Source organism: Bombus huntii, chromosome 17, assembly GCF_024542735.1.
Source record: "Bombus huntii isolate Logan2020A chromosome 17, iyBomHunt1.1, whole genome shotgun sequence".
Classification (NCBI taxonomy): Eukaryota; Metazoa; Arthropoda; class Insecta; order Hymenoptera; family Apidae; genus Bombus; species Bombus huntii.
The window spans coordinates 6,615,126-6,629,849 of NC_066254.1; the positions used below are offsets into that span (position 1 = coordinate 6,615,126).

Genomic DNA, 14,724 nt, shown 5'->3' on the forward strand with positions numbered 1-14,724 from the left:
AATTAAATCTTTAATTAATTTATAAATACATATGTTGATTGTTAAAAAATGCAATGTCAAAGGAAAGTTAATAAAACATACACAGTACTCTCATAAATTTCATTTTTCTTAATAATATTTATTAAGCATTATTCAGTTAATAAAATAAGATTATTGTAGTAATGCTTTATGAATAAAGAAGTAATTATTTTATGATTCTATTTTATTTTTGAAACTCTAATTGTTATAACATAAAACTTAATCAGTGATGCAATTCCAATTTAATAGGAAAAATAAAAATTTTGAAATTTTGGCATGATTTATTAACGTTTTCTGACATTTAAAAATATTTACATTATAACTATTTACAATATCACATTGTTGTTTATAGTTTATAAGTATTTTCAATTAACCTTATTGTATCATTAAGCCCTTAACCCGCAACGTCGTGTTAGAGACGTGGTACATCCTACGGGCCAAACATAAGCAACACATGCACTTTGTACGTGAAACTTTGTACATTAGTTGGGATACATGCGACAAACACTTTTTTTTCTTGTCCGCATTCGGAAGTGCAGTATATTTTCTTGAAAAATATTAGAAAGGTACCCCTAAAAATAAGTTCAAAAAGAATGTTAAGCATTGTCGAGGACATTGAAAGTTCTGCTAACATCGCAAAAAGTGATTTGATAAATATTTTAAATAGTGATAGTGACAGTAGTGATATTTCACTTTCTGTACGAGAACGTTGTAAGCGACTGGTTATCGAAGATGATATCGACGACGAAGACCACAGTAATCATCAACAACCAGAGCTATGGATTTGGGAAGAAGAAACTAATGAACCAAAAATTATGAAACTATACAGAGATTTCTGGTATAAAAGTAGGAACTTTGAGTTAGTTAGGTGAAAACAAAAAAGAAGTAGATGTTTTTAATGTAATATTTGATAACATATTTTGGGAAAATATTGTTATGGAAATGAATCGATATGCAAATCAAATAATGATCAATGAAAATAAAAGACTAAAACTAGATGAAACTTGGTTTCCTGTAAACTGTGGTGAAATCAAAATATATTTTTCACTATGTATAATAATGGGTGAAGTTAAGAAACCAACAATATAAATAAATTGATCTAAGAGAGCAGTTATAGAAACTCCAATTTTCAGGAAAACGATGTCGTTCAAAAGATTTCTGCAAATAACTAGATGTTTGCATTTTGCAGATAACAATTCGGTCAACAATACAGATAAATTATGTAAAATAAAATAAATAAATTTTAAATAAAATAAATTTTTTGAATCAAAGATTTAAAGAAGTATATACAATGCAAGAGGACATTGCTACCGATGAATCATTGATGAATTATAAGGGACACTTATCCTACAAACAATTTAATCCATTGGAAGGGACAAGATTCGGTATAAAATTTTATAAATTATGTGAGTCAAAATCGGGTTATTGCTATGATTTTAAAATATACATTGGTAATGATAAAATAAATTCTAGTGACAGTGCATCCAAAAGTGTTATCAAAGAACTATCACAGTCAATATTACATAAAGGATTGTTTAAATCTTTAATTAACAGTAAAACTAATGTTGTTGGAATAGTGCGCTCCAACAGAAATAATATGCCAAAAGATTTTTCTAAAGTAAAATTAAAAAAGGGTGAATATAGAATGAGGAACTGCAATGGAATACTGGCATTGAAATGGAAAGATAAACGAGACGTTTATATTCTTTCTTCAAAACACAAAACAGCAGAAATGATTGAACCAGATAAAAGTCGATTCAATTGTACTTTGAAACCAAAATGTGTCATTGAGCATAATAAAGGAATGATTGGAATTGATCGGCAAGACCAAATGTTAGCATGCTTCCCTGTGATGAGGAAATGTATGAAAGGATACCACCAAAAAGTTTTCTTTTACCTCTTTGATATTGCTTTGTTCAACTCGTACATTTTATTCAACAAAATAAATACTGGGAATATTATTATGCTGAATATAGAATTGAAATAGGCGAATCATTACTAAAAAATATACCGTTAACAGAGTATAAACGAAGAGGACGATTACCAAAGGGAGATTTACCAAAGAGACTGTACGCGAAATATTTGAGTTATTTTCCAAAGCATATAGATCCAACAATATCGAAATCACGGCCAGCAAGAGCCTGTAAAGTTTACACAAAACATAAAAAACGTAGCGAAGCAACGTGGGAGGGCAAAATATGCAAAGTTCCATTACATGTACCAATATGCTTCGAAATATACCACACGATTGAAGGTTATTAAATTTTTGTAAATTTTATCAAGACATTAATTATTTAAAATATGTGTTTATTTAGAAATTGCAATAAAAATTTTATTGAAATAATATTTATTATTCACTTCAAGATAATAATTTCTTTTTATTTATTTATTTATTATTGCTTAGTTTGTGCCTTTCGGCTTTGGACGAGCTTTCGGTTTTACATCTCGTTTACATATTACGCTTCTTATATATCTACCTCCCCTCTTATCCACTCTATTATATTGCACTCCCTCAATTATTCTGTCTCTAAAATTATGGCAACTTTTGGGCTTTTGCCTCCTTGCTATGCTTACTTATTGTCGTTCCTCCCTGTTTTGTATTGCCCTTCTCTTTTCTATTATTGTTTTCAGTTCTGTTAGTCCTTCTCCAGTCTCGTTTAGTATTTTCGCTGTGTCCTTTGGTCTTCCCGTTATTTCGCATTCTTCTATTACATGTCTCAGGTCTTCTTCTTTCCTTTTACATAGCCTGCATCTTTTTTCTCCCTCTTCTTTCCAGTATTCTCTTGCTTTGGTCTCGTTTCCACATCTGAATCTTGCTAATATTTTTCTATCCTTCCACTTCATCCTCCCTTTTAAGTATTTTGATTCCCTTATCCTTTTCCCCCTCTCTTCTGCTTCTCTTTTTCTCCTTTCTTCTATAATTTGATCTGCTGTCATCCTTTCTTGCTCTTCTCTTGCTTCCATCTGTGTCCCTCTATTTCTCACCTCTTCTAGCCCTTTCTTTCTCTTTCTTGCTCTTTTCCCTTCTTGGCCATTTCCCCAATTTCTCTCTCTTTCCTTTATGTACTCCTTTACTCCTTTTTTTGACTCTATGGCTTTCCCTTCATACCTTACTGCTCTTCTTAATGCCTTTTCTTTAATTTCTGTTAGCTTGCATTCTTCTATCAATATATAATTCGGTGTTGTCATATCTAACCTAAGATCCATTTCACATATCTTCTTTGTATTCTATCCAGCCTTTCTTCCATGTTCCAGCCCCATACCTCTGCTCCAAACAGCGCCACGCTCTCTACCAGTGCTCCAAACATCTTCATTTTCCTCTTGTAGTCCTGTTTGAAAATTCTTTCTCCCATGCTCCATGTTTTCTTCATTGTTATTGTTGTTCTCTTTTTCCTGTCTTGTATGTGTTTTTCATCACTGCCGTTTTTCTGTAGTATGTACCCCAGGTATCTTATTTCGTCCACTTCTTCTAATTCTTGCTCTCCCCATTTCCATTTTCTTTGTCTCCTCTTGTTCTTTCTTTTCTCGAAAACTACTATCTTAGTAGTATTTTCCGCGCTCAGCTCCAATTCGGTTTCCTTTAAAAAATTTTCGAATCTCTTTAGCATTTCCTTCAGCTCCTCTTCTCTATCCGCCATCAGCACAATATCGTTTGCATTGTCAATGACCATACCTTCCTTTCTCCTACCACGATGCCCCCGATTTGTCCTTTCCTTTATTCTTCTTTCAACCCCACCACGTAGATGTTGAATAACGTCGGGCTCAACGTGCATCCTTGTCTGACTTCCCTCAGTGTCCAAAATTCTTTTGCGTTGTTACCCTTGATTCTCACCACATTGTTTCTGCGTACAACTCTTTTATCCTTCGAATTAGTTTTTCGTTAATCCCCATTTTTCTCATTTTCTCCTCCAATTTCTCTCTGTTTAACCAGTCGAACGCCGCTTTTAAGTCCGCAAAGCAGGCATATAGTGTCCCTTTTTCTCTATTCAACTGTTTGTCTATGATATGGTTAATCACAAATACCGCGTCGGTCACTCCTCTTCCTTTTTTAAATCCGAATTGACTCTCTTCCAGTTTGGTTTCAATCTCTGCCTTCAGCCGTTCGTCCAGTATCTCTGCGTAAATCTTGTATGCTGTGTCCATTAATGTTACTCCTCTGTAACTTTTCGCTACTCTCTTGTCCCCCTTCTTGTATATCGGACATATTACTCCTTTTTTCCAATCTTCTGGTATCCCCTCCCCATTCCATATTTTCCTTAACAAATCTCATAACGCTTCCCCTACTTCTTTCGGTGCATACTTCCATACTTCATTTTCTAACCCGTCTTCCCCCATTCCTTTCTTCTCCTTCAAGTTCCTTAGTTGGTAGATCACCTCTTCCTTCTCTATATTATCTTGTCTCTCCTTCATTATTTTCTCTTCTGCTCGATGCTTCTCCGTTTTTCTGCCCTCTTTGTGCTCTGTTCCTTCTAAACTTTCCATGAAGTGATTTTTCCACCCTTCTTCGCTTATTTCTTCATCTATACTTTCTCTTCTTCTTCTATATTTATTTATGTATTTCCACGCTTTTTGTTCTGTTTTGATCTTCTTGATTTTCTCCATTTCTTCTTCGTGTCTTTTCTTTCTTTGTTTGCACCACTGTTTGAATGCCTTTTTCCCCTCTATGAGCGCTTCTCTACTGCATTTTCCTTTCATAAACTTTCTCACTTTCCTTCTTATCTCTCTTTTCCTCTCTTTCCACTTCTTGTCGTACCACACTTTCTCTCCCATGCCCCATTTCCTCATCTTCACTTTCTTCTTTGGCATTGCTTCGTTTATCTTCTTTTTGATTTCTGTCCACATTTCGTCTACTGTTTTTCCATTGTAGGTCCAGTCTTTACATTCCTCCAAGTATTTTTCCACACTTCCGTTTGTCCATTCTCTTTTCTCCTTCTCTTCTTCTTTCTTTTCCTCATTTTTTTATAATTCCGGCCCCCTATTTCTATTTCTAACGGCATGTGGTCCGATTCTGTTCTTTTTCCTACTTCATGTCAATTATTTCTTCTGTCGCCTCCTGATTGCCAATCGCATAGTCTATTACTGAGTTTCCTCTCTCCCCAATATAGGTCCACTCCTCTCCTTCTTTATCTCTGCCATTGATTATCGTCCAGCCTCTCTCTTCCAGATACTTTAGCAGTGTTCTTCCTTCCATGTTTACTGTCTTGTCTTTTGTCTCCCTCTTTTCCCGTTCTTGCGTTCCAGTCTCCGCTGATGATCATCACTTCCTCTTCTCTTCCGTCTACTCTTTCCTCTATTTTTTCCATGTCCCTTTTGTATCTTGATTATAAACCATCATTATTCTATATGTCTTGTCATTGTATATTATTTTTCTTTCAACTATATTATCACTTATTTCTTTATATTCTATTTCTCTTAGTTCTTTATTTATACCCGTTATTATCCCCCCCCCTTTGCACTTCCTTTTTTCTTACTCTCATTGCTGTCCTGCATTTCCAGTCGAATTCTTTGGGCAGTCTATATTTTAATTTTTCCCCATTTGCCTTCCTTTATCCATGTTTCCGTGAGTCCGATCACGTCGAATGTCTTCGGATATTCCCACACCGCCCTGTTCTTGCTTATTAGCCCTGATACATTCCAGAAGTACGTTTTCGTCCCCTTTGTAACCCCCTTTCCCCCTTTTTTCATTTTTCTCCCCCTCTCTATCTTTCTTCTTTCAGCCTCTCTTCATTTTCGTTCCATCTGTACCATTTGTTTTCTATTTTTAGTTTCTTGTATCCTATCTTTACATATTCGCTCTTTTCCCTTCTTTCTTTGGCTACCCTTCTTATGTGTAACTGTACCTCCCTTTCTTTTCTCGTCAGATCTTCGTCTATGTATACACCCTTTTTCAATTTGCTTTTCTCCTTCGTTATCCGTATCTTTTCCTCCATCGATTTCATCGTCGCCACTATTATTGTGTTCTTGCCCCCCCCCCCTTTATCATATGTGCTCTTTCTACTTCTGCCCCTATCTTCATTTTTTCGTTTATGAACTCCTTTACTGTCTCTTCATTGCTTCCTTCGTTCCAGTCCTTTAATTACTATGTTCCTTCTTCTTTTCTCTCTCTCTCTCTCTCTCTCTCTCTGCTCTGTCTTTCTCCTCCTCGATTCTTCTAATTCTGCCCAATGGTTCCTTCTGTTCCCTTTCCCACTCTTCTCTCTCACTTCTTTCCTCTTCCTCTTTCATTTCCCTCTTCATCTCCTCCACTTTTTTCGAATATCCCTTTTATTTCTTTTATCATTGTCTTAAATCTTCTTTCCATTTTCTCTGCTTTTTCCATCATTACTTCCATTCCTTTCTCCCTGGCTGGTGTCTCTTTTTCTGTCGAGCTGTATTTGTCCAGTGTATTTTTGAAGACTGCCTTATTTCCCATTTTACCAGTGCTCCTTGGTCTTCCCTTGTTTGTCGCCATCTGCCGTTTCCCTACCTTACTTTGTTTTGCCGCGCTTCTGACCTCCTAACCTCTTCTTTTCTAGTTTTTTTTATTTATAGCTCTCTCTGGTTCTAGTCTTTTTTTTCACTTTTCTTTTGCTTTCTCCTCGTATGCTCACTCTTTACTTTCCCTTCTTCATGCCAGTTTGTGCGTCCTTTTCCTTTTTCCCTTCACACTTCACTTTTTCCGCAGAGGTCTCCGTCCGCGTGTTACCCTCGCTCCGAATCGAACCGAAAGTCCCATAAATCTTTCTTGTTCAATGATCAATTGGTAATAGCTATTTATCAAACATCTTGCAACATAAAGTTAGTTGTGTAGCGGCACATGAGTCAGAGGACAATTCATATCATGTTGTTGTTTCGGATTATCAAGATCATTAGGACACAAGTAATGTAAGAACAAATAGACTCCGGGAAAAACAATGTTACCGCTACGCATAACCGTCGAACAAAGACGATTTAATCTTCCGACTCTCCCCCCCCCCCCCCCCCGCCCCCCATCGACCAGTATAAATAAACCGACGCAACCAAAAAGAGTTTAGTATCTACGAGTATTACGAGCATCTTTCTGTATGTAACGAGCGATCCAAGTGTTATTACGAGTTATCTACCAAGTTACGCGACGAGCATTTATCGAGTGTTTATCCGCGATTTTATTTTGCGATTTATACTTTGTGCTAAAGCCTCAGCGAATATAGGCTGTAGATTAATTTATTATTTTAAATAAATTGGACGGTTACGACAACAAACGATAACCTCCAATAAATCTCACGGTCAAACATCCATATATACCTGTCCTCTACAGTTGTACCTTACTGATCAGAAGAATGGTGCGATTTACACAACTTTGAACGCTCAGCCAGACTGTGAAATGGCTCGACCCTGCCGTTGGTTACAGCACGCGATGTTCGAACTTAAATCGTAAGGCAATGGATTAACTATCTTGGATTTGTGCAACATGCAACAATAAATGTCTTAACCGTTTGAGTCTCAGGTGTCGAAAAATCGCGGACAGCGTGCTAACGCTTGTCTTAATCGATTGCGAAGAGAAACAAGCGGCGCAATAGCACTCGTCATATTTGTTATTTTTATGACATAGTTTATAAATATTTCAAGTTTTATTCAATAAAAATTATTGAGAAGGTAACAATGAAATACAGAATACAGTTCAAATATACTGGGACCTTTCGACACAAAATCTAAACAGCGCGATCGCGCTGCTTGGTACTCAAACGGTTAAGTTCGTGATTTTATTGTTCAATGGAATCCAGTTGTGAAATTCTGATCAAAGAAATAATATTACATATTTCAAAATCTAATCCATATTATATTTATACTTATAATAAAATAATATTTTTAATCTACTATTTTAAATAACCAAGAGCTTAAATATACCTGAGTTTTCGATATAAGATCTACAGAGAATAAAAAGAATAATTGGAGTAAATAAATAACTAAAGCTTAACAATTTGATAATATGTTGTTTGCAGATATATCAGGGTGGCTTTTAACAGTCTTTGTGCTTTTGCATCTGTGAACCATCTTCATTGGCATTTATACTACTTGAGATGGAGGATGTTACTGGAATATATTGTAACTACATTTTTATTCTGTTATTCCTTATATATATATATATATATCTTACTAGTCCAGTCGAGTTACATTGAATTAAATTAAATCCATTTCATTAAAAAAATTCTAATTATTGTTCTATCGCTTAATGTGGTCCTATTGACAATTGAGAATGAGAATCTGTTCAAGGTAAGAGATTATTTTCAACAATACATAATCAGAAGTGGTATAATTGTAAAAATCAGTCTCTTCTCTTACTTAGTTGCTTATATCTGGGGACTGAGTGGAGATAGAGGAAAATATTACAAATGAATGTTGTAGACCACCAACTGAACTGCAATTTGGATTAAAAAATTATCATTATCACACAAGAATATCTGTGTGAAAAATTAATAACTTACTGTATTAACAAATTATAACATGTGTTACAAAGTTTTATTCTTTTTAAAAAAACAAATGAAAACTTTAAAATTCATAATTTTGCAATAAATTTATTTTCAGGGTGGAAAGGAGGTGTTCAAGTATACTTATACTTAATTATAATTATATATATTATATAGTTGATTGAATGTTGAATGAGAGGGCCATTCTTTATTGATATCCTTGGTGTTTTTATATATATAGTGTATTGGGTAGTTGCTATGTCAAGGAATCAATCGATTGGAATAGGGCAGTCATCACGATAATCATGAGTATCAGGCTATTATTATAGACTATAGGTGCTTAATAAGAATGTTATGTTGCTATGATAGAGGGGACACATGGTAATCTGTTATTTCCAATTGTATTGATTTCTTTGTGACTTAAACATTCATAAACAATTGAAACATTTAATAAGATTCACAATAGGGAAATTTTATTTCGATTCCTTAGTACTTGCCTTATAAATAAATGGGATAACTCTAGAAATGACTAGAAATAACTACTTAACTTAAAATATCATAAATCAACAATTTCACATATCGTTTTTTTTATTTTTTTTACAACTCGTGAAACCAATTTTATTTACTAAATATTGTAATAATGATAATAATGCACACGGTGAGCAAACCAAATTATACAGTTGTATGTACAAAGAAAATTTAGAAGAAAAGTTTTTAGTATTTATATGAACAAAATGATGAGTAGCTTTTGCATAAATCATTATTCGCTGTCATAAACAATAAGAAACATGAAAAATAAACATAATATGTACAATTATCGTGGTTAGAGGAAATGTAAGAAATTTTTTGACAATACAGTAGGAATACGTTTGTCCAAACGACTCGAGGAACAAGATCATTTGGATAATAAAAGTTCACTCACTACCTCCAGCAGCTACTCTTATTATAGTAGGATAGTGAATACCGGAAGGTAGTGACTCTTCCTCTTCACATGATTACTTATCCCTTGAAAACTATTTAACTCTTATTACTATTTATTTGTATAATGGCTGCATGACATTCGTTTTGTATCAGTTATTACAAAATAAATGTATAAATAAAATTTCAAATAAATGAAGAGGGTAATGAAGTCGATTTATAATGCTCAGGTCTGCCACGATATCTTAACTTGATGCTTTTTCTCGGAGTGAAGTTTTGGCTTGACTTTCAACAAGCTCTTATCGAATTTTTAATAGAACACTGCGCTATACATAAGAAATAAAATTATTTATATAAATTGTAATAAATGCTATGAATATGAAGCTAATGCAAAACAAGTGGTGAAAACAAAAAATTATAATTTAATAAATTTATACGCTTGTGGTTTCCCTCCATGTCAAGTTCAATTAAAGCAGCAAATTTGAAACCTGCAGTATATATCTAACGTTTGGAGCAATACTCATTAAAAATATCCTCACACAAACCAGATCAGGAACTAAAACATATACGCAAAAGCATACAAAATTGGCTAAAAACTAACATTTCCAGTTTTGGATTGTTCTGCACAAAACTTCGACCTCAGACCCACAGAAAATCTATAGGAATTATTAAAAAAACGAATGTGTGAATCGTATGTTCTACCGCTATCATCGCTCGCTCATCGAATTGCATAATAGAATTAATAGAAGCAACGCGAACGAAAATGAGGAAGAACAAGAGGACTAAAGTTGTAGGATGCAGAATACTGGGAAACGAAAAAGGCACTGACAATATGTCTTGGAAAGACCAAAAAAGTAAAACAAGTATGACATAAGAAGAATATAAAAGTATAAAGAGCAGAAAAAGAAGAGTATAAAATATTATGTAAAGAAAAAGAAGAACAAAAAATATACGAAAAGATGGAAGAGGTAAGGGGTTGTAAAACGAAGGCAGAAATATGGGCATATGTTAATGGGAAGAGAAAGAAGAAAAGCAAGACAATTGCTCATATAAAGATGGAAAAGTGGAAATAACATTTCAATGACCTATTACAAGATAAACAAGGGATATGCAGGAGAAGTAGAAGAAAGGGAAATAGAGGATTAAATAGGAAGAATAAACAAGAGAAAAGCAGTAAGCAGAGACAAGATACAAAATAAAGCATGAATATATGGTGCAGGAGAAGCCAGAAGGAAACTAAAGGAAATAGTAAGAAGAATCTGGAATGAAGAAGACCTGTCGACAGATTGGAGAAAGGGAGAAATAACAACCATAAATAAAAATGGTAGTAAACATGAAGTAGACAACTACAGAGGGCTATTACCATTGAACACTGCATATAAGGTTTACGCAATGATGTTAAAAGAACAACCAATGAAAAAAGTAGAGAGGAAGAAAATACTCTCAGAAACACAACCAAGATTCAGAATAGGTCGATGCACGTTAGATAACATATGTATATATTAAAATGTATATGTAAATTCTATAGAATTCAAATTACTCGCCTTGTTACGATCGTTCGCGGAGAGACGCGGTCGCGAGGAAAACGCGTCAGCGAGAGGCGTAAATTCTCGCTACGATTCGGTTAATCGACGCCGTGAAGTAGTCGTTTCCCTGTTTCAGTTAAGATAACAGAGGTGGTTGAATGAGTATGACACAGCATAGTAAGTTATATTTCACCGTTTATTCCAACAACTTATAACGAAGGCAGTTACGCTGGTGCGTATGTACGAGATGAGTGAGTGACTGATCTACGGGTGTGTATACCCGGTCGAAGGATGTTGACCGTTCGAAGGATGTAAAATCAGTACTGTCTTGGGAGACGATGCTGTGTCGGAGGAAAGCTAAGGATAGGTGTGTCTAGCGCACGGGACCATCGGATTTGTTGGTGATGATTTTAGTTAAGAGAGTGAGGGAAATAGGCTTCGTTGTTAATTGGTTAAACGAAGGGTCTTAACCGCCCTCGAGAGAAAGTGGTTCGTGGGAGGAAAATTGCATCATGCGTGAGAAAAACTAACTTTCCCTTGTCAAGCCGTGGTAGACAATGGTCTTTAGAAATGCTTCGGAAACAGACGTTTGTTTGGTTTGAAGGACCTCGACTAGGAAATTCCTGAGATTTATGGAAGGTACTTGAGACTATTGAGGGTACGCAGTGAGTATCCGAAGACATCTGGTTGCCATCTTGCCCGCGGTGTGTGGCCTGGGCTAGGTAAAGTGTTACGCGATGTAACACGCCTGCTGACATTTTTACTTTTGCTTTGTTTTATTGGCAGTCATTCTGATGAATAGATTAGATCAGGAGAGAAGAATGGTAATTTAGGACTTGGGAAATCGATTATTGATTTTCCAGAATCGATCGTCTGATTTACTCTAAGGATTTACGTTATTACAAATCGATTTTCTCTACGTCATGCCGTTGAAGATTATTCTCCGTATCACCATAAACGAAAACACAAAAGGTGGAAGAATAGAATGTGTAGAATCTATAAGAAAACCAAAAGATGAAGTGAATTATGTTTTTCCGCTGGAATATCAATCAAGAAGTTATCATCCCGGATTATTCAGTTCATCAATTGTTAAGAACGCCTCAAAAAGTCTAACTAAGGTAGGTCAATATAGAAATATATCACACTTACGATGGATGATGAGACTGCGGCATCATACATCTATACGAACTTAAACTTTGTGTTTCAAAATTCTTACTTAGAAGAATCAGAAATCATCTCTAAAAAGGAAAATAAAGACTGAAAGCAACTCTAGTTTTGATATGGGAAGACTTTTGGAAATTCTTCAAAAAAAAAAAAAAAAGAGGTGTTTATGACGCTGGAGCCAATGCAAGTTCTATTAACCAAAAGATTATTTATAAAATAAAAGCAGATCTAACCGAACATAAGAGTGTTTTCAAAACTATCAGTGGCAATGACTTCACGAGTGTCCGGGTGAAACCTCTAATGAAGATAAATAAAAGATAGATAAATAATAGAAGAAATAATGGATGTTTTCGTGGTACGCAACGATAAGTTCACATACCACCTTGTCCTAGGGTTGGACGCCATAAAAAGTTCAAATTAATACAAGATAAGAATTTCAGAATTGCTCAAAAAGTTAAAAAAAATTGTTATAAAAGAAGATCACGAAAATCACGAAGAAGAAGAAATAATATCCGAGAAAAAAGAAGAAAGAAAGAATGATCAGATGAGAAGAGAGATAAACTTCACTGAATACATGGAGAATGATCAATTTGTTGACAACCTTGAACATTTAAACAGTCCGGAGAAAAAAGAAGTGCTTTGTCTTATAGAGAAATATAGAGAAATACATTCAGCCAGCATATCAGGCATATAGAACTGTTGATGAGGGCTATTAAGAAATAAGGCTTTCACTTGAAACTGGTCAAATGTAATTTTGCAAAAAGTTCAATGAAATATATTAGCCACATCATTGAGAAAGACGGTGTGCGACCAGGAAAAGATAACCTCAGAGCAATACGCGAATTTGAACGTCCAAAGAACAAAAGAAATGTAAGACAATTGATAGGAAAATTTAATTTTTATTATAGGTACGTAGAAGATGGTTATAAACTCTTGGAGCCACTTCATTACTTACTGAGGAAAAATGTGGAATTTTGCTGGACTGAGAAATATGGGAAGTCAATCCAAAAGATTAAGAAATATTTCTGTCCTAATCTAATCTAATCCTGCCCTAATCTAATTATTCATTTATACAGATGCAAGTGGGGACCGGTTTAGGAGCTGTTTTGAAGCAACCCCGAAAGAACGGAATACAACAGCCTATTGCTTACTTCTCAAGAAAATTGAAACTGACAGAATCGAAGAAGAAAACGATTCATCTCGAATGTCTTGTTATTAAAGAAGCGATTCTGTATTGGCAACATTGGTTAATCGGCAGAAACTTTACCGTTTTGTCATTTTCATTGATTAGTTTTCAAACGCTGTTCTCATGCCCATGTCAAAAACGTAGCGCTCAGGCGATATCATCAAACTCATAAATTCGACGGGAGTAACTGATTCCATAAAAATTATTCTCGCAGATCGATATCCGGTAATGGCATCCGTAGGAGATTCAAAATTTAGAAGTTTGTAACCCTCTTGCAATGTCACGAGGCAAGGAGTAACATATTTTACTACATGATAGAATACGGAAACAATAGGAATAAATATTTGCGGATTATTGCCAAATCCTAGTGGAGAGTACTGCAAGATGTATTAATGCTATTTTACAAGCAAATGAGTTATAGTCGAAATGCTAATAAATATATTGAAACTGAAACATTACATTGTTGAAAACGAAGTGTTAAACTGAGTCAATCAATTCTTTTTGTTACAAATAAATGAAAACGTTCATATTACGAAAAAATTTCTTACGCATCCTCTAAGCATGATAATTGTATATCTTATGTTCATTTTCATATTCGTTACTGTTTATGATAATAAATGGTTATTTACACAAAAGCGGAAAGTATGGATTCACTTGAGCTGTGACTCAGTTTAGTTCTTTAGTGCATGTTATACTGTATTTTCGACCAATCACGGGGAGACGCAATCGCGAGGAACCACGTCAACGGGAGTCGTAAATTCCCGTTACGATTATAATAATCGACACCACGAGTTGATCGATCCCCCGATTTCCGTTAAGATAATAAGAGTGCTTGGGAGGGTATAACACTGTAATTCACAGGGTTATAAATTTATATTTTAACACTTAAGTTACACCGTTGCTTATGATATATATCGTCGATAATGATTTAGCGTATAGAGACGCGATACAATGGCACACTATTCGTTGGTGATAGAGCAAGACTCGTATAGTTTTGTTATAGTTGACGTAGCAATAAGGGAAAAGACAAAGCTGAACTAACCCGTTACTGACATGTTTACTTTTCTAGCGTTGTAGAATAAGTAAAGTTGACTTTTCTAGCGTTGAAGAATGTTGAGGTTATTCGGTGTGTAAACAGAGAAAACATGTGGATAAATTGTAAGGCAGAAAATATATTTAAATAGAAGTGTAATTATAAGTAAGAATACAATTTGAGCTGGTCCAGATTCACACGCTAGCTGTGTTACCCAATAACTGAAAACCCCGAAGCCAACGTCGCCTATCTACTGTTAACGGTCTGATTTCGTCGCAGGCTTTTGTCTACGCGCTGTCGATGGCTTCAGTGCTTGAGAAAACTAAAAAGACCAGATGTAGAGTTTTCTTATAAGTGATGACCACTTCAACAAAGAAGAAATAAGGTACAGTGACGATGCTGTGCCGGAAGAAAGCTAGCGATGGGTGTGTCTAGCGCACGGGACCATCGGAT

The 14,724-nt window shown here is 35.0% G+C and overlaps 1 protein-coding gene across 11 annotated transcripts in view; it reads left to right on the plus strand.

Moving 5' to 3' along the window:
* Nucleotides 1–14,724, plus strand: part of LOC126875181 (GDP-D-glucose phosphorylase 1-like) — a 41,801-nt gene that overhangs the window by 6,059 nt on the left and 21,018 nt on the right. For all 11 annotated transcript variants that reach the window (XM_050637935.1, XM_050637925.1, XM_050637930.1 and 8 more), the window contains one exon: nucleotides 7,980–8,082. In XM_050637935.1, coding sequence (XP_050493892.1) covers nucleotides 7,980–8,082 — 103 coding nt within the window. The remainder of the gene's footprint in view (nucleotides 1–7,979; nucleotides 8,083–14,724) is intronic.